This window comes from Pelodiscus sinensis, chromosome 21, assembly GCF_049634645.1.
Source record: "Pelodiscus sinensis isolate JC-2024 chromosome 21, ASM4963464v1, whole genome shotgun sequence".
In the NCBI taxonomy this organism is placed as follows: domain Eukaryota; kingdom Metazoa; phylum Chordata; order Testudines; family Trionychidae; genus Pelodiscus; species Pelodiscus sinensis.
The window spans coordinates 25,498,053-25,521,887 of NC_134731.1; the positions used below are offsets into that span (position 1 = coordinate 25,498,053).

At 47.2% G+C, this 23,835-nt stretch overlaps 1 protein-coding gene across 3 annotated transcripts in view; it reads left to right on the plus strand.

Annotated features, from left to right (window-relative positions):
* ATP2A3 (ATPase sarcoplasmic/endoplasmic reticulum Ca2+ transporting 3) overlaps positions 1 to 23,835 on the plus strand; it is a 147,690-nt gene that overhangs the window by 66,528 nt on the left and 57,327 nt on the right. For all 3 annotated transcript variants that reach the window (XM_075904377.1, XM_075904374.1, XM_075904375.1), the window contains exons 6-8: positions 9,978 to 10,058; positions 11,732 to 11,817; positions 13,835 to 14,299. In XM_075904377.1, coding sequence (XP_075760492.1) covers positions 9,978 to 10,058; positions 11,732 to 11,817; positions 13,835 to 14,299 — 632 coding nt within the window. The remainder of the gene's footprint in view (positions 1 to 9,977; positions 10,059 to 11,731; positions 11,818 to 13,834; positions 14,300 to 23,835) is intronic.

A 23,835-nucleotide genomic window follows, 5' to 3' on the forward strand; every position in this document is an offset into this window, starting at 1 on the left:
TTCTACAAAGGTGATGCAGCCGGTATGTGGCAGAAGCAGGAATAGAGCCTAGGTTTTCTGGGTCTCGGTCCGGTACCTTAATCTTTCCTGTCATCTACCCCTCTGAGCATCAGTGCAGAGCCTGCCAGAATCTAGCCTAGCGATGGGCAGCCAAGACTAGCGAGTGGGCCGTATGGGTGGCCCTCCTTGGTCTCAGTGGGCCGCGTGATTGAAATCCAGGGTTGGGCAGCCTGCAGCCTATTGGGGGAGCCAGCTGTGGCCTGCACATCCCATTCTGTCCCCTTCCCTCAAGCCTCTCATGCACTGGGGAGCTGGAGCCCCCCACTTAGAATCACAGAATCCTAGAGCACTAGAACTGGAAGGGCCCTGGAGAGGCCATCGAGTCCAGTCCCCTGCCCCCACGGCAGGACCCAGCACCGCTTAGATCATCCCTGATAATATCTGTCCCATCTCCTCTTCAATATCCCCAGCGATGGAGATTCCACAACCTCCCTAGGCAACTGATTCCAGTGTTTAGCCACCCTGACAAGTAGGAAGTTTTTCCTAATGTCTAACCTAAACCTCCCTACCTACTGCTCCCGCTAATTCCCGGCACTTTGTGCACCCTGTTCCTGCTCCTCCCCCTCCCTCCCTCTCAGAGCTTGAACGCAGTGACTCACGGTGCCCCTGAAGTGCTGGGAGGGAGGGGAGGAGTGAGTGCACTCCCATTGCATGGGAAGCGTGTGGAAGACGGTGGGGGTGGGGCACTGCAGGTTGCCCACTGCTGATCTGGCCCAATATTTATTAGGACTCTCTGTAGGACTGTTCTTTGTTCTTTACCCTGCCTGTTGGAGGCTTAAATAAAAGGCATTTGTTCTCCTAGCTCATGATGATATTCTTTATACTGATGAAAGCTCAGGGTTTGCCAAACCCCCTCCCCCTCTCCCCAAAATGACACATTTCAGTTAGCCAGCAAATCTTTTATTTTTTTTTAAGCCACTTTAAGTCTCCAAATCCCTCCTGCTCATCTGCTCTTCTTCACTTGGTGGACCTGCTAGTGGAAAAATGCTACAGTTCCTTGTGCACGAATCCAGTTCTGTGTCAAGTCTTCCTGTTGTACTTCATCTGGAAGACAGAGCTCTCTAAAAATAATGCACAGAGGATAAAGGTGCTGATCACAGGCCAGCTCCTCGGGTGGCGTAAACTGACCTAGCTGCACAGTGGAGTTAATGCCAGCTGGGGCCCTGACCTGAGTTTAGCGTAAACTTGCTTTGCACTGTGTAAGGAGAAGGAGCTGAAATTCGGTGGCACATAAGGTGCTAGGCCTGCAAACATAGACTGTTGTCTAGGAGACGTTGGGGGTGGGGGTGGGTGGGTGTCACCTCTGTGTTCTCCGTGCGAATTAGGGATGTAAAATCCTGTTTAATCGGTTAACCGGTTAAACGTGATGTTTAACTGATTAAAAGGGGAGCAGGCGGGGGACCTGAGCCACTGCTGACAGGGGCTACCCCGTGGCTGCTCCAGCCCTCACTGGTTAACTTGGGAACTGGTGAGCATCGTGCCTTAAGGGTGATGCTTACCAGATAACCTTTCACCCTCCCTAGAGGGCATGAAGGACATGTGCAGTGGATGTTCCTCTTTCTAGGCTCCACTCACCCAGTCTTGTTTTCTGGGCATGGCCCTTTGGGAAAGGTGGGTCAGGGCAGTTTTTCAGTTCCACAGAGCTCCCTTTCTGGGTGGACAGTTGAAGCCGTGGGGCTGGGCTGGCCACAGTGTCCTCTGGAAAAGGGAGGTGCGTGCTTTCCTGGAAAAGAACGTTGTAAAATGCAGCTGTTGCAGGCCAAAACAGCTCAAGGATTTTTCCACCAGGGGAAAATGTCTCCGCCAGCACTGGCCTAGTAGGATCTCAAGTGGTGTGGTCTGGCTGTCTCTGTGGGATTTTTCGATTTTAGGAGACTGCTGACTTGAGCAGTCCGAGATCATTAAAGTATAGCCTGCTGCTCAGCTTGGGCTCTGCCTCTGTCTCCTCCTTTGTCCCCAGGAGGAGTACAGACCCACCGCTTCGCTGGAATAAAAAGCATGAAGCTGCTTGTTCTTGAAACAGAATTTCAGAAAGAGAGCTTGGAAGAAAAAAAAACCAGCCAAAGAAATAAGGGTCCTTCAAACTGCAAAGCTCTTCAGGACAAGGAGATCTTTTCTATTAAGCCTGTTTAGATGCCTAGCACAATGGCACCTGATCTCAAACTGATAACTTGCACTGCAGTACAAATAATTGTTTTATCAGCACCTTAAACTCTCTGGCTATGTCTACGCTGGCATGATTTTGCGCAAATACTTTTAACGCAAGAGTTTTTCGTTAAAGTATTTGCGCAAGAGAGCATCGACACTGGCATGTGCCTTTGCACAAGAGATGTGCTTTTGTGCAAAAGCATCCGTGCCAGTGTAGACACTCTCTTGTGCAAGAAAGCTCCAATGGCCATTTTAGCCATCGGGCTTTCTTGCGCAAGAAATTAACATTGCCTGTCTACACTGGCCTCTTGCGCAAGAGGGCTTATCCCTGAGCGGGAGCGTCAGAGTATTTGCGCAAGAAGCCCTGATTTCTTACATTAGAACGTCAGTGTTCTTGCGCAAGTACTCGTGGCCAGGTGGCAAGATTTTGTGTAAAATCTTGCCAATGTAGACACAACCTCTGTGTCGGCCTGCCTGCCTCCTCTCCGCCCTCCCCCCGCCTTTTCAGCCTGCTAGCAACTCCCTCTCCCTCTTAGTTAAACACCATCATAATGCCTTCTCCACCCCACTTCACCCAAATATTGGATGCATATGAGCTATTTTTTTTTTAATTTTGTTTGTTATACCATCAGCATCAAAAGTAGTGGAGAAACAGCTGAGCTGTTTTCTGGGGTTTCATGATTTAACCATGACACTTAGCAAATTAGAACACCTAGCAAATACACTCTGACTGTAACACAAGAGTGTGTGAACCCATCATGTGCACACGCTCATGTAATTTCAGGGCCTGAGGGGGCCGGATTGATACTGCTGTGTAAAATTACACACATGCCCTTGAATTCTGGTAGCTGCCGTATTTGCACAGCTAAAGGGGAACATACATATATACCGCCTAGGACCAAATTCCCATATTTTTTCCATTGACAGTAACATCTACATGAGGCTTAAGGAGGGGAAAGAGGAAAATCAGTTTACCTGACTAGTCCAGGGGTGGAGTCAGGGGCCACTGACCCACAGAAAAATCAGTCGGGGACTGCACACAAGTGAGAAGTGGGGGAAAACCTTCTCTGTGGCCTCTGACTGTGGAGAAGGACTTCCCACATTCCCCTCGCACACCAGAGCCCGGGGGGGTCCCAGCCTAGGAGATTATGTGCACTCTAATCATTGGGGAGGCAGCAGCTGGGCTCCCCAATGCTGGAGAGGACCCTGAGCCTTGGAGGCCGGATGCGGGAAAGCTGAGGGCCACATCCAGCCCCCGGGCCTAAGGTTCCCCACCCCGATTTAGTCAACACAGTTCTATGATGGCGTTTGGCAGGACTGTGTGTATGTGTGAGAGAGAGAGATTCCTTCTTGACCCCCATTGCAATTAGTTGATTTCTAGAAAGGTGGCATTTGAGTACCCCAATTTAGTAAACACTTAAACAACAAATAGTCTAGTAGCATTTTAAAGACTAACAAAACATGTAAATGGTGTCATGACACCATTTCAGATGACCCAGTGGGTTGTGCCCATGAAAGCTCATGATACTGTTTACGTTTTGTTCGTCTTTAAGGTGCTATTAGACTATTTGTTGCTTTTAAAGTTTTTCCTATTCTAGACTAACTCGGCTACCTCTCTGAACCAAGGGTATGTCTACACTACCCCGCTAGTTCGAACTAGGAGGGTAATGTAGGCATACCGCACTTGCAAATGAAGCCCGGGATTTGAATTTCCCGGGCTTCATTTGCATAAGCGGGGAGCCACCATTTTTAAAACCCCGCTGGTTCGAACCCCGTGCAGCGCGGCTACACGCGGCTCGAACTAGGTAGTTCGAACTAGGCTTCCTATTCCGAACTACCGTTACTCCTCATTCCACTTGCTGGCCAGTTAGCTCATCAGGAGCATAGGAAGCAAATTGCTCCCTGTGAAGGGAGTGAAGTGATTTACAACCTCCCCCGAGCGAGGCAGGGAGAGGAATTGTGACACTGTGTGGTTGGTTGCCTGACCACCTGGCTGAGGTACAGCTACGCATTGTTCCACTCATGTTCTCTCATTACAGTCTGGCTTTGCTTGGGTCTGTTAAAATCACTGCCTAGAGGGTAAAATGAAGAAGAGTTTAAATATTTTGTTAAAATTGCATGAAACCTTGCATTTTGCTTTACCATGGTCAATTTCTTAAAGCCGGCTTTCGGTCTTCTCTTAAGTACAGTAAAATGCCTGTTTCTTCTTCGTGTGTGTGTGTGTGTTAAAAAATGAAACTGAGTACTGGTGCAGAGAGGCAGGATGTCCCAGTGGTTAGGACACTAGCCCAGGAGGTCATTCCCATGCTCTTCCACAGACTTCCTGTGTGACCTTGGGCAAGTCACTTTGTCTTTCTGTGGCTCAGTCCTCCAGCTGAGAACTGAGGATCATGTCATGAGGGAGGGGAATTGTGAGCTCTTCTGGGCTCTGTTGAGCTTATGGCAGCAACACGTTAGATAAGATGATTTGTTTCATTGACAGTGATCCTTACCCTGCTCTCTTACTCATGCTGAGTAATACCTCAGTCTACAAGTCGTATTCAAATCGATAGTGATTGTCTACTACATTTCTATAAGTACCACCCGTGGGACCCTGTGTCATCTGGAGTTTCTAGAAGCTGCTGAAGCACAAACTCAAAAGAGTGGCAAGAGCCAGACCTGGTCAGCTAAAACGTCTTGATCAAGGTAGAGAAAAGGCAATGTCCCTTGTGAGATTTACTAGGCAGTTCTAGTCATTTGATGCCCGTGTGTTGTTCCCGCTTTTCTCATGCCCATCCATTACGAAAACCGAGCCACGTCTGTTCATTGGCTTCAAACAAACTTTTTCCCTTTGGCCTTCACCGCAGTGGAAACTTGCAGCTTCTGATTTGGTAATGATTAGCTTTTATTTAGTAGCTGTCTAAGGATAGTTGATGTCTGGCAACAAAACAGCCCCTTGCTAGCCCAGGAAGAACAAAGTTGGTGTGTTAAATAAATAAGCTAGTTATAAATCTCTCATCTGAATGAGTCTCAAACTGTTACCAGCCCAGTGGAAAAAACCTCACTAGGCCGGTTGCATTGCAGACTAGAGGACTGACTCTGTCTTCCTGAAGCTAGTTGAGTTTCAGGCCTGGTGAGTGGCACCCTGGCTATTGACTTTAGAGATTTCTCACACTCAAGATGGATCCAGCAAAGTCAGTCCTGTAGGACTAAGCTCTGACTTCTGCTCTCAACAGAGATTGCCTATCTCCTAGAGCAGACTGTGAAAGGTCATCAAGTCCAGTCCCCTGCCTTCACAGCAGGACCAAGTACCATCCCAGACAAATTTTTGCCCCAAATGGCCTCTGCAAGGATTGAACTCACAACCCTGGGGTTAGCAGGCCACTGCTCAAACCACTGAGCTAGCCCTCCCCCCTCTTAATATCAGTCATGCTCCAGCTCCCATAGCAGAGAGCAGGGTTGTCAACCTGTTTCTTATTAAATTCTCTCCCCCCATCCCGGGTCTGTCCCTTGGCGGGTGCAGGGCATGAGGCAACCTCCCCGTACCTCAGGTGCAGGGGCCTATAGCAATCGATCGCCTTTCTACCCTGCCTCTGCTCCACCCCTTCTTGCTCCCTGCTCTGCCCCCTTGCCTGAAGTCCCTTCCCCCGAGCAATGCAAGCCGGGAGATTGCCAAGGGGCCTGGCGTGGGGCAGCAGCAGGGGTGGCCCCCCACTCAGTGCAGTGTCCCCTCCCCCCACAACAGTCTATAAAAACTCCTTGGTCCAGCTGTGCCGCAACAGCTTTTCTGCACCCCGAAGTCAGAGCTGGCATTGTGTGGGGCAGGGCTGCTCTAGGACTTGCCGGGCTGCGTGGCAGAGCGGGACTGCTCTGGGGGCCAGGACTGCTTTGGGGGGCGACTGGGGCTGAGCAGGGGCTGCCACTACCCAGGCGGCTGGAGTGGGGGCAGGAGAAGCCCTCCAAGCCGGATTCAGCGCTTCGCCACTTTCAACCCAGCCTCTCCCTGGCTTGGTTCTCCTTTTCCTCCCTTCTTGCTCTTGGCCACGGTCCCCCTTCTGCTGTACCTTTTTGCCCCTCTCCAAAAATTAGTGAAAACAAGAGCTATTCTGCAAAGCGTGCCGTCTGTTTCACTATATATGATTTTGATCTTCCCATCCCCACAATGACATGTATTGTGTGTGTACAGATGCAATGTAAAATAACATGACCGCTTAAAATGGTCTTAATGAATATGCAAATATACAAATTAATTGCTATAATGAATATGCAAATGTTTCAGCACCAGTCCACCTAACGTTTTTGAATGAGTTTGGCGGCCTGTGGTATAAAAAAGGTTGGGAACGACCACCTTACGGAATGTTTATTATTGAAACCAGGAGGTGAACTCTGGCAGTGAATGAAATACCTCGCAGCAATATTGCTTTGTCGTCTGTGTATGGTACAAGGTCTAATTTTGTCTTTTAAAAGAAGTGTCTACCAGTAAGGTACGATGCATGGCAGAGTGCTGGGCAGCAGAATCTGCTTTGCAGGCAGGCAAGGGAACGGCACAAGAAAGGGCAGGGAGGGGTTTTGTGCTGCCACTTTTCAAACATCTGTGACGAATGGCTGCAAACTGTAGCTCTCCTTTCCCACAGCAACGTGGCTGCTGCTTGAGTGTTTGCGAACGTCTTTGCTTTTTTAAAGTAGCGGCGCTGTGTTTGCACAGTCATCGTGGCACCCCTCCCACCCTGAGCATGCTGGCTGTGGTCTGGGATGATCCCTTCCAACCAAGCGCAAACAGGGCGCACCCAGGGAGGGGTTTTTTGGTGGGGATCAGCAAACAGGGGGGGATTACTCCAGAGCTAGCACTCTGGAAACAGCCCCCATTTCACGTAGGTAACCGTGTTCGATAGCAATCTCCTGAGGGTAACAGCCGGAAAGGGAGCGGTTGCTGCAGAAATCTGGGCAGAGACCTGAACCGTTTGCTGCTTTGCTGTGTGCGACAATGGTGCCGGATGACTGAGTGCTGCCATGGCATGGGAAAGTGCCTTATTCCATCTACTGTGGTAGGACGGAACAAGGCAGCCCTCCCAAGAAACCTTGTGCAAATGATTGCCGCGTACCTCCAGGAGAGCTTCGCAGAGAGGTCCCCAGAGGCTTCCTAGTTCCTCCTCAGGCATGTGATGAACCTTTTGTGTAGCTTGACTGGCCGCCCCTGTATCCCAGTTGTTTACCTTAGGTGAAACATTAAATGCAATTGCATTTAACCCCGGAGTGTGATTACAAATGGGCACTCATCTGAGGTGCCTTCCCTGCCCACGTGGTCAGGCAACAATACGTCCTAGCACAGGACTGGCTCTAGAGTTAGTACAAGGTCCCGAGAGTTGGGGAGAATGGATCCTCTGCTTGTCTGCTGCACATTCCCCTCCTCGTTCTCATGAGCCGTGTCCTCCTTGTCCAGAGCCACATGAGGCTCCTGGGAGGTACCCCCAGAGACTTTTGGGGTACTCTGAGCTCTGCGCCTAGAATAGTGTGCAGATGCTCTCAAAACCCAAGTGACTATTTGCCTCTCATGTCTTCTGATACGCTTGTCTGAGTGCCTTTATTTTGACATGGCACTGCTGTGCAGTGTTCCCTGTAAGCTGAGTGCTCGGGCAGTCACCCAGGAGAGATTCAAATGCTGCCCGGTTTACTAGCAGAGCACTCAGTGCCCAGAGATGACAGCATGTGTTTCTGTTGGTGGTGCACATCTGCACAAGTCTCGGTGCACATAACAAAATTTATTCCACACATGGATAGAAAAAAAATTAAAGGAACACTGTTGCTGTATGTCCTTGGTATAACCCTGCCCTCTCATGCACGCTGCAATTTCTTCTCCCCACGCAGCCATCAGAGCCAGTATTTCCTGTATGCTTCAGGCTGGAAATGTGTTTGGCGCCCTGGCCATGCATAGTGAGCTGTGCTAGTGAGCTCTCCATGCTGATCAATCAGGAAATGAAATTCAAAAGTTCCCGGGGCTTTTCCTGTGTACCTGGCTGGAGGGCAGTGGTGTTGAAAGCGCTGTCCAGAATGGTCACAGCGGAGCACTCTGGGATGCCACCTGCAGGCCAATTCTGTTGAAATATACAGTGCTGTTTCTGCACAAACCCTAATTTGACCTAGGAAGGTTAGCTCTAGCACTATGCTTCTCTCCGAGGTGGAAAAAAAATTGAGCATACAAGCCCTTTAGGTTGGCAGAAAGAGCTCAGTAGTATGGAGATGTAAATTTGGCCTAATGCTGTAATGCAGACCAGTCCAGAACTGTACTAACTGCTCTTTTTCAGGAGCACACTGATGAGAAGGACTGGTATTAGAGGTTCTTTCTTACCCAATAGCGTACTAAGGAAACTTGTATAGGACAGAAGGGGTTAATTAGAAAAGGATTAGAAATAGAATTTCAGAAAAAGGCAACAAAAATGAGGAGTTTGGAACTGGTTCCATATGAAGAGAGATTAAAAAGACTTGGACTTTTCAGCTTAGAAAGGAGGAGACAAAGAGGGGGGTTATGATAGAGGTCTGTAAAATCATGACTGGTATGGAAAAAATGAATGAGGAAAAATTATTTACTTATTCCCACAATGTAAGAACTAGGGCTCACCAAATGAAATGAATAGGCAGCAGGTTTAAAACAAACAAAAGGAAGTTTTTCTTCACTCAGCACAGTCAACCTGTGGAACTCCTTGCCAGAAGATGAGGTGAAGGCTAGAACTTTAACAGGGTTCAAAAAAGAGCTAGATAGATTCATGGAGGTTAGGTCTATCAATGGCTATTAGCTAGGATGGGTAGGGATGATGTCCCTAGCCTTTGTTTCTCTGGAAGTGGGTGACAGGGGAGGGATCATGTGAGGATTACCTGTTGTGAACCCTCCCTCTGGGGCATCTGGTATTGGCCACTGTCGGCAGACAGGATACTGGGCTAGATGGACCTTTGGTCTGACCCAGCATGGCCGTTCTTATGTTCTAAAAATTACACTTCATGGCAGCAGGGTTATTCCTTCTTTTCTCCCAAAAAATGCTGTGGGACTCACTCATCCATACAGTCCCTAGTGAGATCTCCAGGTCTTGCCCTGTATCCTGCTGTGTTTGTCTATACACAAGACACTCAAAGTGTCTCTGAGCTTTGCACATGACAAAGACCATCGCACTATACTATAGCTCTGGAGGGAGAAGAGAAGGAGATCAAGAGTTTACTACACCATCAGCTGCCTCTTGTCAGCCTCAGCTACTGCCCAGCGAATTTTTATAGATATAAATATAACTAAATGCCGTTTTCAGTAGAGGCCTCATTATTTTTAAAAAGGTGATTTGTAGCTGAGTGCAGCTCTTTATCTCTTATGAAACAAGAAGTTGTAGACTTCAGAGCCAGGCATTAGCTTTGGAAAGAAGGAATTAACAGGCAGCTATTGTTTGCAGTCCAGCTGGGGAGATTTGCATATAAAAACCCTAATATTGGGGCCCCGGTGTGTCAGGTGCTGTGTATATAGATGTAGTAAGAGACGGACCCTGCCCCGAAAAGCTTACAGTCTAAATGGAAAAATAGGCAGTAATGTTATCCTCCTTTTAAAGACTGAAAACTGAGGCACAGGGAGATTAATTGGCTTGTTTTGTGGCAGAGCTGGGAATTGAGAGAGTTCTCTGTGCGTAAACTGTCCTTCCTCTTGCCTCGTTTGCATAGTTAATTTATGTATCTCCCATATTGTGATTGATCTGATCTCTGACTGAACTCAAACACCTTTAACTCAGGGTATGTCTCTTCTACTTTCCCTCTCTTAGTTGGTGACAAGGTGCCAGCCGATATCCGGATAATCGAGATCAGATCCACGACGTTGCGGGTTGATCAGTCGATTCTCACAGGTACGGGCAGAGGTGGGAGGCTGTGACTGCTACTAGAATGACTTCTGCATGGGGGTGGGGGTGAAGGTGGGTTGCGTTGTGCTTGGTGCTTTAAGAACCTGCACGCTCACAGAACCTAGTGAAATTCTGAGTTTTGAAAAAGGTAGGTTCTCCTCTTCACCTTCGCGCCTGTCTGGTGACATCGGCCTTTGATTAGCTTTTGTGGCTTTGAGATGTCCTTGAATAAGTGGACTGCTTGTGTAACCACCACCAAGGCGGATTTGAACCTGGGACCTTGGGAGCTGACTATAGGAGCCTCTGAGCTAAAAGCCAGCTGGCTCCCAGCCCATGCTATAGATGTCTCTTGATCTTAACTGGTGCAGTACTTGGTAACCACACTAGGTGTGTGGGTTACATACTTCACCTAGGTGAGTAAGCGCATCCCGAGCTTCCGAGACCCAGCTGAGATCCCGGACAAGACCCCACTTGTAACCACCACCAAGGTGGATTTGAACCTGGGACCTTGGGAGCTGACTATAGGGAGCTTCTACCCACTGAGCTAAAAGCCACTTGCTCTGGTTTCGATTCTTGCATCCTGAGGAGAGGGGCTTTTTCTTCAAATCTGAGAAGTGGCTGTTGTAAGCTTCCTGGAGCAGGGAGCTAGCTTTAGTTCTGTGTTCGTACAGTGCCTTAGCACAGTGGAACCCTTGTCCATGCCTACAGTTTTTAAGCACTACAGCTGCAAATCATTCGTAGTAATAAGGTAGCCGGTCTTCATGCCAATGCAAGATGCAAAAGAAGGTGTTTGAACTAACGAGCATTTAACTTTAGAAGCCTTTTGTTTCTTCAGGATCTCTTCACAACAGGAAAGCAGATAGTATAATCTTCCCTGCCGCCTTTATGAATAATTTTTCCTACTGTTGCAAAGCACTCCACAATTTAGGATTCATTTTGCAGTCCTTCCGTACCCATCCCACTAAGCCCATGCACAAAACATTAGTTCTTGTTCCATTTGACTATCTTCCTCACACAATTAATGCCAAGAAGCAACTTGGCTGAAATTTACCAGGACAACACTTGGTCTCTGGTGCCAGTACCTCAGTAGAAGTCTTCCCAGTTAGTTGGTGGCAGTTAAAATGTGGCTGAAACACTGCAACACTTTTTCTCTGTGTGCGCGCAGTGCCTAGCAGAGTGTGGCTGAGTCTACAGATGCAACTATGACACAAAGCACAATAATTTAGACAGCAGTGTTATCACTGGAGCCTAGGCAGGGCAGCAATTGCTGTGTGAGACTGGGGTCTGGAGCTTGCAAACATCTATCAGGCCATATAGATGCCTAAATATGGAGTTAGGTGCCTCAGTTTACACCTTCTGACTCGGATTGGCCTAACCATGTTAGGGTATGCTGTTAGTGTAGTGGATTTTGGCTCTATTAATTTTCACTCGAGTTTAAGAGATTTTTCTATAATGATTCTCTCCATAGTGAACAGATGACTGGCCCAGCTGTAACATCTTACTGATTGGTGCTAGTAGGTCATTGTGTTTGGGCACTCAAGTTCTATTTTCAAGGCTATATGTTGTCACCAATCCACCCTAACAGAAGCTGTTGGTTGCTGGAAGTAGATCTGGGTTGAGACTCGAGTAGGAAACCTTGAAAATTGTTTCTCTCCCCCTCCCTCTTTTTGTCTCTACAGGTGAATCTGTGTCTGTGATTAAACACACTGACCCAATCCCTGACCCCCGGGCTGTCAATCAGGACAAGAAAAACATGCTTTTCTCTGTAAGTCTTTTCATGTTTGTCACCTCCTCTCTTGAGTCTTGTAGAAACAGCCCCAGGGAAAACAATCTCGTAGGCAGGTATGGGAGGGGATATGTTTGAGCAGCAAATCGTAAAAGGTAATTAATGTTCACTAGAGGACATGGACAATTTAAGGTGAGATTTTTCATAAATGCTCAGTGGTGGCCTGGCTCTGCTCCTGTTGAAGTCAAGGGGAACCGCGTTAAGCCAATGCTGAAGGCTTTTAAAAAATCCTCCCTCTTCCGCAAACAGTTTATATGTTGTCAACAGTTGGCTTGTCATCTGATCACTGGACCAGGAATGCCTGAGGTCTCTTCCAGCTCTGTGATTGTATGAGCCTTGTTTGTGCTGCTAAATAAAGTCTTTACTAAGGAATAACCGGGGGGTAATTTTACAGTTTCCACGCTATAGAGCCGGATCTTGTATCTTTGTGACAATGTGTAATACATCAATACAGCGGACCCGTTGGTCTTTGAGAGACACTTACACCCCTGAGCCAAGTGCGAGTTTTTTTAATATATTTTTTTAAATGAGGCTGACCCTCTGCAACATTATAAGCTAGGTTGCCCCAGGCCTGGTGTCCCCCTTGGGACAGTCCTGCCTCCATGAGGAGAGTAGCTAACAGAGCTAGGAGCAGGGATCTCAGTCCTGTAGCCTGGTTCATGCTGGCACTTTACAGCTGTGTGAGTGTGAGTGACAGACAGACATCCCTGAGCCAGAATGTTACAACACTGTAAAGTGCCAGTGTATGGGAAGTCAGTGTCCATGGAGTTGTATTCCTTTTAAAATTTCAACTTTTGTGTTTATCGTTTTCATATGAAATCATGGACTAGAGATGTTGCAGATGTTTGTTTAAACACACACAACTCATGGGGTCTGATTTCCTTCATGCTCCCCCCAGGCTCACTACGAGCTAACACTGTACTGGTGTAAAACTGGCAATAGAATTGGGCCCATTTTGAGCAGTTTGGCTTATAAATGCCACCTCAGTCCTTTTCATGACTTCATTCCAAAAGCAAAGTGAAGCTCTGCAGATGCACCTGAGTTTTGCTTTTCTTCAGGATTTTTTTTTTAACATTCCAAGTGGGAAACTTCAAACTTGTGAGTGCAAACAATCCTCAAAGCAAGAGATGGACTCGGATGCAAATTTTGCAGACTAAGATTTTAATGCTCTAACATTCAAAGGTGGTTGCAGCATGGGGTTTTGTGTCATCCTATAAAGATATGGGCCTATTATAAAATCAGAGCCACATTCAAATTTCAAACGCGTGGCAGATTTGGAGGAGTTGTGTATATGGTGTTTTGATACTCACTTTTGAGCCTAAAGCATGAAACAGGTAGAGAGAGAAAGTGGCCTATCAATTAGAGTCTAGGATTAGAAGGTAGGAAGACTCCCGAGTTCTTTCTTGAGATCTGTCACTGTCCAGTTTCTTTAACCCTCGCTTCAGAAATTCCTTTGATCAGTTTTGTTCAGAAAAACTGCTGCTAAGCCTTAAAATCCATTACGGAGGCTGTGGGGAGGGATAGCTTGGCAGTTCTTTCATTTAGCAGTTTTTACTAGATCCAGCACCTTCAATTTTTCTCTGCTCCTTAGGACTAATGGGGATGCATTGTGTGTGGAGATGCTTCTAACTCAACCCCACTCCCACCTGTAAAAAACCCCAAATCAAATAAATCTTGAAGACTGCAGAAGACTCCCTAGCAACTGATAGGTCTGGAGAAACTCCTGCTTAAGTTTGGTGGGATATCACCAAAAGTAGAAAGGCCTGGCAATGGAATAACAGGAACAAGGAGTTATTGGATCCAAGCTGGAGAGATATTGGACAGCCAACCAGTGGCAGGAAAACTCAGGAGTCCTGACTCCAAGTTCTGTACTTTAATTGGTGGGCCATATTCTCCTCCTGTGCAATGGCTACCCATTTGCTGCTTCAGGCTCAAAGACGTACTGTTGGTATATTCTGTGCATCCAAATGACTTAGCTTTCTTTTTTCTGTTCCAGGGTACCAATATTGCAGCTGGTAAGGCTGTTGGGGTCGTCATTGCTACCGGGGTATACACGGAAATTGGGAAGATCAGGAACCAGATGGTTGCAACTGAGCCGGAGAGGACCCCCTTGCAACAAAAGCTGGATGAGTTCAGCCAGCAACTCTCCAAGGTCATTTCTCTGGTCTGCGTAGCTGTCTGGGTCATCAACATCAGCCACTTCAGCGACCCAGTCCATGGCGGCTCTTGGTTCCGTGGCGCTATCTACTATTTCAAGATTGCTGTGGCCTTGGCTGTGGCTGCCATTCCTGAGGGTCTCCCGGCTGTCATCACCACTTGCCTGGCACTGGGCACACGCCGGATGGCCAAGAAGAATGCTATTGTGAGGAGCCTCCCTTCAGTGGAAACACTGGGCTGCACCTCAGTCATCTGCTCTGACAAGACTGGCACCCTTACGACCAACCAGATGTCTGTCTGCAGGGTGAGTTCTTGAGCTATGCAAAAGCATAAATGCCATCTGGCTTTCCCAGAAGACGTACAGAGTCATGAGGCTAACGCACAGGACTGTGAGGTAGGAGGCTAAGTTTTGTTCCTAGCCCTGGGGTAAGTAACTTCCCCCTGTGCCTCAATTTACCCATCAGTGTAAAAGGGGTAACAACGTTTACCTTCTCCACAGGCATATTGCAGGGCTAAAAAGGTCTCTCTCCTGACAGAAACTTTGCTAACTGAGAATTACAAGGAGGGCACGAAAAAGTTTGGCATTTATTGCAAACCTGTATAAACATGACCTCCCTTTCCTTCCTGGTGGTGGTAAAAATGTATTGTTTTTGCAAGAGTCTAGAGCTGCAATTGTATAGCTCACTCTTGCTTCTTGCGAACAAATGAGACACCTCTTTAAAGGTGTGGCTTTTCAAAGGCTATTTTAAGGACTCTTCTATCTTGGAGCTTTCCTCTGTGGTGGGAATCTGTTTGAAATGAGAGCTCCTACAAGCACACGTGTTTAGTCTGTTCTCACCCGGGTTTGTTTAAGGAAGCTGGTAAGAGATTAGAAACCTACCAGATGAACTTCTTTCAGAAGTCAAAACTGAGGTCAGTGTAACTACCTAGTTTTAATGTATAAGAAGGGATCACCCTGAGAAATCCAGGGGTCAAGATAAGATTAATGCAGCCTGGTTAATCTGTGTGTTGTGTTTTTCTTTAATCTAAGTTTTGTTGTTGGAAAGTTTTGGTCAGCAATCCCATGCAGCTGAGTTTGCAATCTAAATATACTATAAACTCATAAAATAAACACTGCGGCCACCATGCCTGAGGAATGTTTCAATTTTATCTGGTATAAAAGGGAGCTGTTTTCTGGGGACCATTGTCCATTCGCCTGCCCTGTGGGCTTGGCTATATTTGGATTGACAAGAATAGAATGGGGCAGGAAAGACGGGATAATCCAAGCACTCCTCAGTTTCTTCACTAATCCTCATTTTGAAGAAAAGATTTTTTTATACTAGCCCTCCAGTGTTCTAGGAAAACATTGGAAAATGTTTCACCAGAGGAAGAAATCAACCTGCCCAGCATCTTCCCCCTAACATCCCAACTTTCGTACTTTGTTAGAACTGTCCAAAGTAGACAACATGTTGTCGCATGTTTCTACATGCTGTGAGCACTGACTGGTTCACTAAAAGGTATACATTATTGGAAAGTCTGAGATATCTGTTCTATAAATTATTTAAAATGGAGTAGCACTGGAGTTGGCACATTTTTTAAAAAAAATGTGCTGTTTCCATGTCTTCATTAGAAAGGATAGATGGGCACAGACAGATACACACACCCTTTATACATATCATCTTCCTATTATCCCTTCTGCAAAGCAGATATGTTGCAAGACCAGTGATACTTTCTATCTCCTTCCGCAGGCAGCCAGCTACAGTAACATGTGTGTGACATTTTGCCTAGGGAGTGTGTCTGGCAGGCTGTTCCTGTTCAGTAGTGGTTCTTGTAGTTTCCTTAGTGATATGGCAAAGTGAGAGGTCCATGTTCATCTGCATAATGAATGTGTGGGAGTTTAAAGGCATTCAGCGAGAAGCTGATGGTTCTGCAGACAGATACAGAAGCATCTCTTGGTGATCAATTAGCTAACGTAGTATGGGAAAGACCCTGATCTTTCCAGAAACCTGTTCAAAACAGCATTCAAGTGGCTTTCCTAGCTGATTTCTTTACAAGGCAGACTACTCAGTTCTTTAAATCTTTTTCTTTCCTGTTCCCCCCACCCCCTCACCCCGGCTCATTAAGGAAGCAGGGTTACAAACTCACCACCACCACCACCACCACAGTTTTGGTCCATATGCACATAAAGATCCTGTGTTTGGACAAACCAGAAATTCAAAGCCGTGCTCAACCAAAGCCACCGAGGTGTTTCTGGCTTTGGGTAAGAATAGTGATAGAAACGTAGCTGTGTTAGTCTGGTGTAGCTGAAGCAAAATACAGGACTTTGTAGCACTTTAAAAACTAACAAGATGGTTTATTAGATGATGAGCTTTCGTGGGACAGACCCACTTCCACTATTTGATCTGAGGAAGTGGGTCTGGCCCACGAAAGCTCATCATCTAATAAACCATCTTGCTAGTCTTTAAAGTGCTACATAGTCCTGTATTTTGGGTAAGAATGAATCTGATTCACTACATTCAGACATATTCAGATCTGGGATAGTGATTCAAGCCCATCTCTGAATCAAGGCCATGAGAGCGTCACCTGGTTTCCATCTAAAATCCTAACTTGGTTCAGATGATGATGATGTAAAGCTTCGTCCAGGTTTGGTTCCCCACAGTGTGAGGTACTGTACAAATGTACATAGTAAATGTCAGTCACCTGTTTCAACTGAAGTCTGTGAAACTGTCCTGTTGGTTTTTAATTGCATAGGATTAAGCCATGAAAGGCAAACAGAACAGCTGTGTGAAACAAACTGAAGTGGGGGAGGGAGAGAGGAGAGAGCCACAATAACAAGAATGTTTAATATTAGCAATAATCACAGTTCTCTCAAAACTCAGCCCAAACTCTTAGCAAACCTAGCCTGAGCTAATAACTAAATTCAGGTGCTGTATTGATTCATCCCTTTCTCAGTATCCATTTAATCAGTCAACAGAAGTGGGGGATCTCTCTTGGATAATCATATTCCAGGCCCAGTCAGCTTCTGGACACACAGAAATTTTGTGTTTAATGTTTAACCTTCGGGAGTTCCCTGGTTAAATAAGGTGACTGCATAATGGAAAGACTATGGATATTGTTCACAGCTTTGCAGACCTGTTGAACGTTTAAATATTTACATTGGGTGGTCATGACTGTGATTGAGCTCTTGCTTATCCTGGAGGTGTTCACTTTCATTAAACAGGCAGGTTCTGTCTTGAATGGAAACTGCATAGAGTCTGTCAATATCCTGCAGGCAGCCTTCTCTCAGGAAGAATTAGGGATGTTATCTTCTGTAATGGGGCAAAGAGAGCTTTTGTTCACAGAACTCTTGTAGACCCACTTCAAGCAGTGTTACAAATAAGAGAGCTCCTTTGCCACTAGATCTATGGCAAGCAACTGGATTATATGTCAAGCGACCTGGTGCCGTAGTTTGTAAATCCTTCCCAGTCTGAAGGCTCTCTCCTTTTTCCCCACTCCTGTCAATTTTGCTTGCCTCCTTCACTGGAGTTGGGTGGGGAGTGGGGGAAAACCTTTCAGATTTTTTGTTGGATGTTTCCCCTTTTTTATTTTTGAAATTCAAAAAGTCTGAAATCCAACCAGCGCACTGAGCAAAAATCGAGGAAAAAAATTGATTTTTGTCGGAAAAAAATTCATATTTTGGCAAAACGGGGGGGGGGGGGGGAGACTAATGATATTGTTCAACAGTTCTGCCAATACCTCCCTAACTTGTCTTCCCCAGGGTGTTACTGTGTTAATGATTTATTTGCCTGCCTTCCTTGATTCTCCAGGAAATACGATGAACCAGACTTCGCAAATTTTCTCCAGTTCACTCCCACCATTCATGATACTCCATGTCTACCTGAGGTCAAGTCTTGAAATTCTTATTCCCTTTTTACTCAGCCATTACTTGGAGGAAAACAAAACTACTTGCTAATACCAACATACAATTAAGGACTTCAGCATTTGGGTCTTGATCTATCAAAGCACTTAAGCAAGTGCATAACTAGAACTGTGTGAAAAGGCTTCAAGCATGTACATACTTTAAATCAGATATGTAAAGGTAGGCCCTTTGATGAGAGTCAGATGTTCAGTAGAATTTTGCAACCAGCACAACACTTACTGGTCCTACGTTGTGACAAGAATTACGTGCACCATACCAGCATCCATTCGTTATCACTCTTGTTCTTTTATCACAAAGCTTTCTTTGGCATAGTTTGGAATGATAAATCCAGAGCCTGGGGTCATGGTAGCCTGGGAACTGGCTTTTCCTGGTGAACTCATAAATGTGTTGCCTGCTTTCAGTTTCATTCTTGAGAGTCTATATAATTGATGAGATTCTCTTTCCTCAGCTTGATTGATGGATGTGGGTGTTCTATACATGCCAACTTTCCAACAGGAGAAAACCGGACACTCTTGCCCCTCCCCTTTTTTGAGGCCTTGCCCTGCACTTGCTCCACCTCATCCTCGCTTACAAACTTATTTGCCCCAGGGTGGGGCATGGAGTTTGGGGCGAGGAGGGGGCTCTGGGCTGAAGCACAGAGTTGAGGTTTAGGAGGGGGTTTAGGCTCTGGGTTGGGAATGTGGGTTCCAGGGTGGGGCCAGAAATGGGGGTTCAGAATGTTGGGCAGGGACTCCAGGCAGGGGGAGAGGTTGGGGTGCAGGAGGTTGTGAGGGCTCTGGGGTGGGGGTGAGGATGAGGGGGCTGGGTTGTAGCAGGGGGCTTAGGGCTGGGGCAGTGGTTGGGGTGTGGGCTCTGGATGGGAGTTGGATGTGGGAGGGGGTTCCAGACTGGGACAGGGAGTTGGGATGCAGAAGGGGATGCAGGCTCCGGGAGGCAATTTGGCTATGATGGGGGTGCTGAGGGCTGAAGTAGGGATTTGGGGTACAGCAGAGTGTTCAAGGTATGGACTTTGGGCGATGCTTACCTCAGGCAGTTCCTGGAAAGCTGCTGGCATGTTCCACTACCGCCTGGGTGGAAGTACCGCCAGGCAGCTCCAAGTCTGCACACTGCCCCCTCCCTGCAGCTCCGATTGGCCGCGGCTTCTGGCCAATGGGAGCTGAGGAGCAGATGCTCAGGGTGGGGGCAGCACGCAGCCACAAAACCTTCCTGCCTCTGGTGCTGCTTCTAGGATTCACGTGGAACCAGGTAGAGAGCCTGCCTGCTCTGCAGTGCCACTGAGTGGCTGTTTAACAGGCCGCTCAGCAGTGCTGACTAGAGTGCCAGGGTCGCTTTTCCACTGGGCATTTTCGGTTGAAAAGTGGACACCTGGCAGCCCTTCCCATTGGTTGTGGTCAGCACAAGGGGTGACTCACCTGCCTCACCTCCGTGTTTTGTCTTCATAGGTCCTTTTGGTAGAGAGCGAGGGTCCAACAACACATTAGAGTCGCAGCTCTGAAGACCGTAAGGCATAAATACAATGTTCTGGTCTGAGCTGCATAATAAAGACTATAGAAATGCTGTAAGTGACCTGGGCATCTTCAGCAGATCTTACCATTCCTTGTTACGGATATTAGGGGGCTAGACAATTCATATGAATCCCTGCTCTCCACCCAGAGATTGAGCTAAAAGCTTTCTCTTGAGCAGCAAAACACAGATAGTAGTTACATTCTTTTTAAGAATATAAAATCATGAGTGGTATCGAGAAAGTGAATAAGGAAAAGTTATTTACTTGTTCCCATAATATAAGAACTAGGGGCCACAAAATGAAATTAACGGGCAGCAGGTTTAAAACAAATAAAAGGAAGTTCTTCTTCACACAACACATAGTCAATCTGTGGAACTCCTTGCCTGAGGAGATTGTGAAGGCTAGGACTATAACAATGTTTAAAAGAGAACTAGATAAATTCATGGAGGTTAAGTCCATTAATGGCTATTAACCAGGATGGGTAAGGAATGGTGTCCCTAGCCTCTGTTTGTCAGAGGGTGGAGATGGATGGCAGGAGAGTGATTGCTTGATCAGTACCTGTTCAGTTCGCTCCCTCTGAGACACTTGGCATTGGCCACTGTCAGCAGACTGGAGGACTGGGCTGGATGGACCTTTGGTCTAACCCAGTGTGGCCGTTCTTATGTTCTTGCCTTTCGTATCCAGTCATATCCATATCTGTTCATATCCAGTCCTTGAGATTATAGTGATTTATTTCTGTCCCATAACTTCCTCTGGATAATTTATCTTTTTTTTGAATGGTCATTTAATGAATGATATGAAGCAGTCCCAACGTGCTTTGCTGGCCTGTATTTTCTGGGCTTTGCTTCAGGGCTTTCAGTTCAAGTTTTATAATAATATAATTTCACAGTGAGTCTATTTAGGAACTGTAGCATAGCTTTAGAGCAGGGGTGGGGAACCTTTTTTGTGTCAGGGGGCTTCTGACCCCACAGAAAAATCAGTTGGAGGCTGCACACAAGTGAGAAGCAAAACAACAACAAACCAAAAAACACTAAACAAAAATAAAACAAAAAATCCCCTCACACACTTGATGCCACGCAGGTCCAGGCTAGTAGATTTTGTGTGCTCCAGTTCGCGGGGGCCAGATTCAGGCAAGCTTTAGGTTCCCCACCCCTGCTTTGGAACCCTCATTCGGCACATTATTCTTAAGTCCCTCTGAAACTCTCAGTCCCTCTCTAATCAGCAAAACACTTTTAGTAGGTGCTGAAATACCCTGGACTTCATTGTGGTCGTCTTGGTATCAGGGCTAGTGACTAGTGGCAGTATTCAGGAGCCGAGTTCCATTATAATAGGTATGTGCAAATACATATAAAAAGAGCAGAGCATAAGAACGGCCATATTGTGTTAGACCAAAGGTCCATCCAGCCCAGTATCCTGTTTGCTGCCAGTAGCCAATGTCATATGCCCCAGAGGGAGTTAACAGACCAGGTAATCCTCAAGTTGATCCCTCTTCTGTCATCCATTACAGCCTTTGACAAACAGTGGCTAGGGAAACCATTCCTACCCATCCTGACTACTAGCCATTGATGGACCTAGCCTCTGTAAATTTATCTAATTATTTTTTGAACCCTGTTAAAGTCCTGGTCTTCACAACATCCTCTAGCAAGGAGTTCCACAGGTTGATGGTCCGCTGCATGAAGAAAATCTTCCTTTTGTTTGTTTTAAACCTGTTACCCATTAATTTCATTTGGTGACCCCTTGTTCTTGTATTATGGGAAATAATTTTTCCTTATTTACTTCTTCCACATCAGTCATGATTTTATAGACCTCTTTCATACCCTCCCCTTGTCTCCTCTTTTCTAAGATGAAAAGTCCCGATCTTTTTAACCTCTCTTCATATGGGACCCATTCCAAACCCCTAATCATTTTAGATGCCCCTTTCTGAGCCTTTTCCAATGACAATATATCTTTGCTGAGATGAGGCGACCACATTTGTATGCACTATTCAAGATGTGGGCGTACCATAGATTTACATAGAGGCAATAAGATATTTTCTGTCTTATTCTCTATCCCTTTTTTAATGATTCCTAACATCCTGTTTGCTTTTTTTGCCCCCCAAACTTACAATCTAAATAGGTAAGTCAGACAGTGAGTGGGAGGCACAGGTGACTCGCGATGGCACTGGGCAGGTGCACCCTCCCTCCTGGGACCCATGCCAAAATTTTAATTGCTAAATGGGGTGTCCCCAAATAACCCCTCCCTAACCCTCTGGTTGGTTCTCCCTGCACACCCACGCTCCTGTGGGGAGGGTAAACAGGCATAGAAAAGGGGTGACTCTGGAAAAGTCGCTCCCAGCAGGTCACTAAAGCTGTGACCAGGTCATGTAACCCCGAGTCTAGTGTCCGGCCCCCGAGACCTGCCTGAGGGAGGGCTGCACTGCAGTTGCTTGTGTTTAAACTGTTCTATGCACAGAGGCCTCTGTCTTCCAGTCACCGGCCTTGGATCTTTTTATAAACATGATGCTCACTTCATTAAAGGAATGAGACCAAAATGTTCTGTCAGGGATGAGGAGGGTCCTTATATGGAATACAGCTAAACCTCTCCTCTGCTTCAGCCATGAGCTCAACAACAGAATGGCTGGCATTCGTGACTCTCCCTGTTTGCATAATAACTGAATTGCCAGCGAGGGGGAGGAAGGTATGAACAGTAAGTGCTTATTGACCCTCACTAGCTCTCCTCGGACAAAACAGTCTGAATACTAGCTGCCAGGCCTGCCGACTGGGGGGGAGGCGCAACTGTCCCAGGGCCCGGCGATTCCCAAGGGCCTACTGCAGCAGTGGTCGCCTGAACTCTGGGCCCTTTCAGTTACTGCCAGAGCCCTATGTGGGCGGAGGGCTGCCTGGGGGAGGCTTGCTCCAGCCTTGCCCCTTCTGCCTCAGGCCCAGCCCCTTCCTGGGGTGCGGAGCTGGACACACAACCTCGCCTTGCTCGGGCTCGGCCAGTCTGTCTGCCCCAGCGCTAGCTGTAGTCCAAGCTTGCATTGAAACCGAGCTCTGGAGGCAGGGCCGTTTCTAGGGGGTGTGGGACATGTCACCCCCCCCATGCCTCAGAATGGAGCTCAAGGCAGCCCCCCCCCCAGAATAGGCCCCGCCCCATATTGCCTCCTCCCCCACTCCATCCCTTCCACCTAGCTCTGCCCTGCCCCTTTGTGTCGATTACCAGGGGCCTGGCATAGGGTGGTAGCAGGAGGCACCCTTCCTTGCACTCACCATGGCGATGGGACCCGAGTGCCTGGGCAGCCAGCTCCGCCATGCCCCAGCCGCCTCCTCCCAGCCCACTGTGCTCCCCTTCTCTGCGGCGGTGGGAAGCAAAGCTCTCTGGGACTGGGAGTGGAGGGAAGCCGAATGCAGTAGGCTGGGCGGGGCCGGGTGGAGCAGGGCAGGCTGCTGGGTCATTCTGGGTCCCACCACTACGGTAAGTGTGTGGTGGGGAACAACCCCTGTTGCCATCCCATGCCAGGTGATCCCCTGGGCCTCCTTGGGATCCATGCATAGGATGATCCACTGCCTCGGGGCGCCCCCAAAGTGCGGGGCCTGAGACAGGGTATTGTCGCTTGTATTTGACAGGGGCGATGATCCGGAAGGAAGCCATCATCTCGTTACATTAACCTCAAGCATTATTTAGTATAGGGGGAGAAAAATGTTTTACCTCTGTCCTTGCAGACTGCTTCCTTTTTAGAGACGAAGATTGTAGGATCTGTGTAATAAGTTAATAACTCTGAATTAAGCTCATCATGGAGCCTTTGAACAGCAGTTATTGAAATTGACATTCAGCTCAAATTATAGTCTCTGAAAAGTTGGCACAGGGCACCCTTTTATGCTTCATTGCTTAGTGCAACAGGAGGCCAAGATGCAGAGGATGACATTTGGAAGTTATGATCTGATGGGCACATTTGGAAAGATAAGTACATGCTTTGTAACCCGTTGAAACAACATTGGATGAACTTCCTGAGGGGACAAAGAAGAATATGTTCTTATTTTAAAACCACAGCCTGGCTCGTCCCTTCTAAATAAGGCCAATTGGCACTGGGTTATGCAAACAGAATGCTGTTATGGAACCTGATTCTGTTGAGATGCTGTGTGGCATTCCCGATAGTTGAGCGCTTGGGTGGCCACTCGAGAAATCCAGAAACCACCCAGCTGATAAGCAGAGCACCCACAGTGCCAGCAGCATGTGTTTCTACTACCAGTGTGCACATCTGCACATGCTTTGGTGCGTATAACAAAATTTATTCTGCACATAGATGAAAAAATTAGAGGGAACACTGATACTTAGCATCGTCTAAGATGAGTATCAGTGGGCACCCAGAGAGCTCAACACCGTGTTGTAGGTGCTCTTCCCTTGGCTGGACCAACCTGCATAACTCTGGCATTGCTGCACAGATCAGTGATAGCTAGTT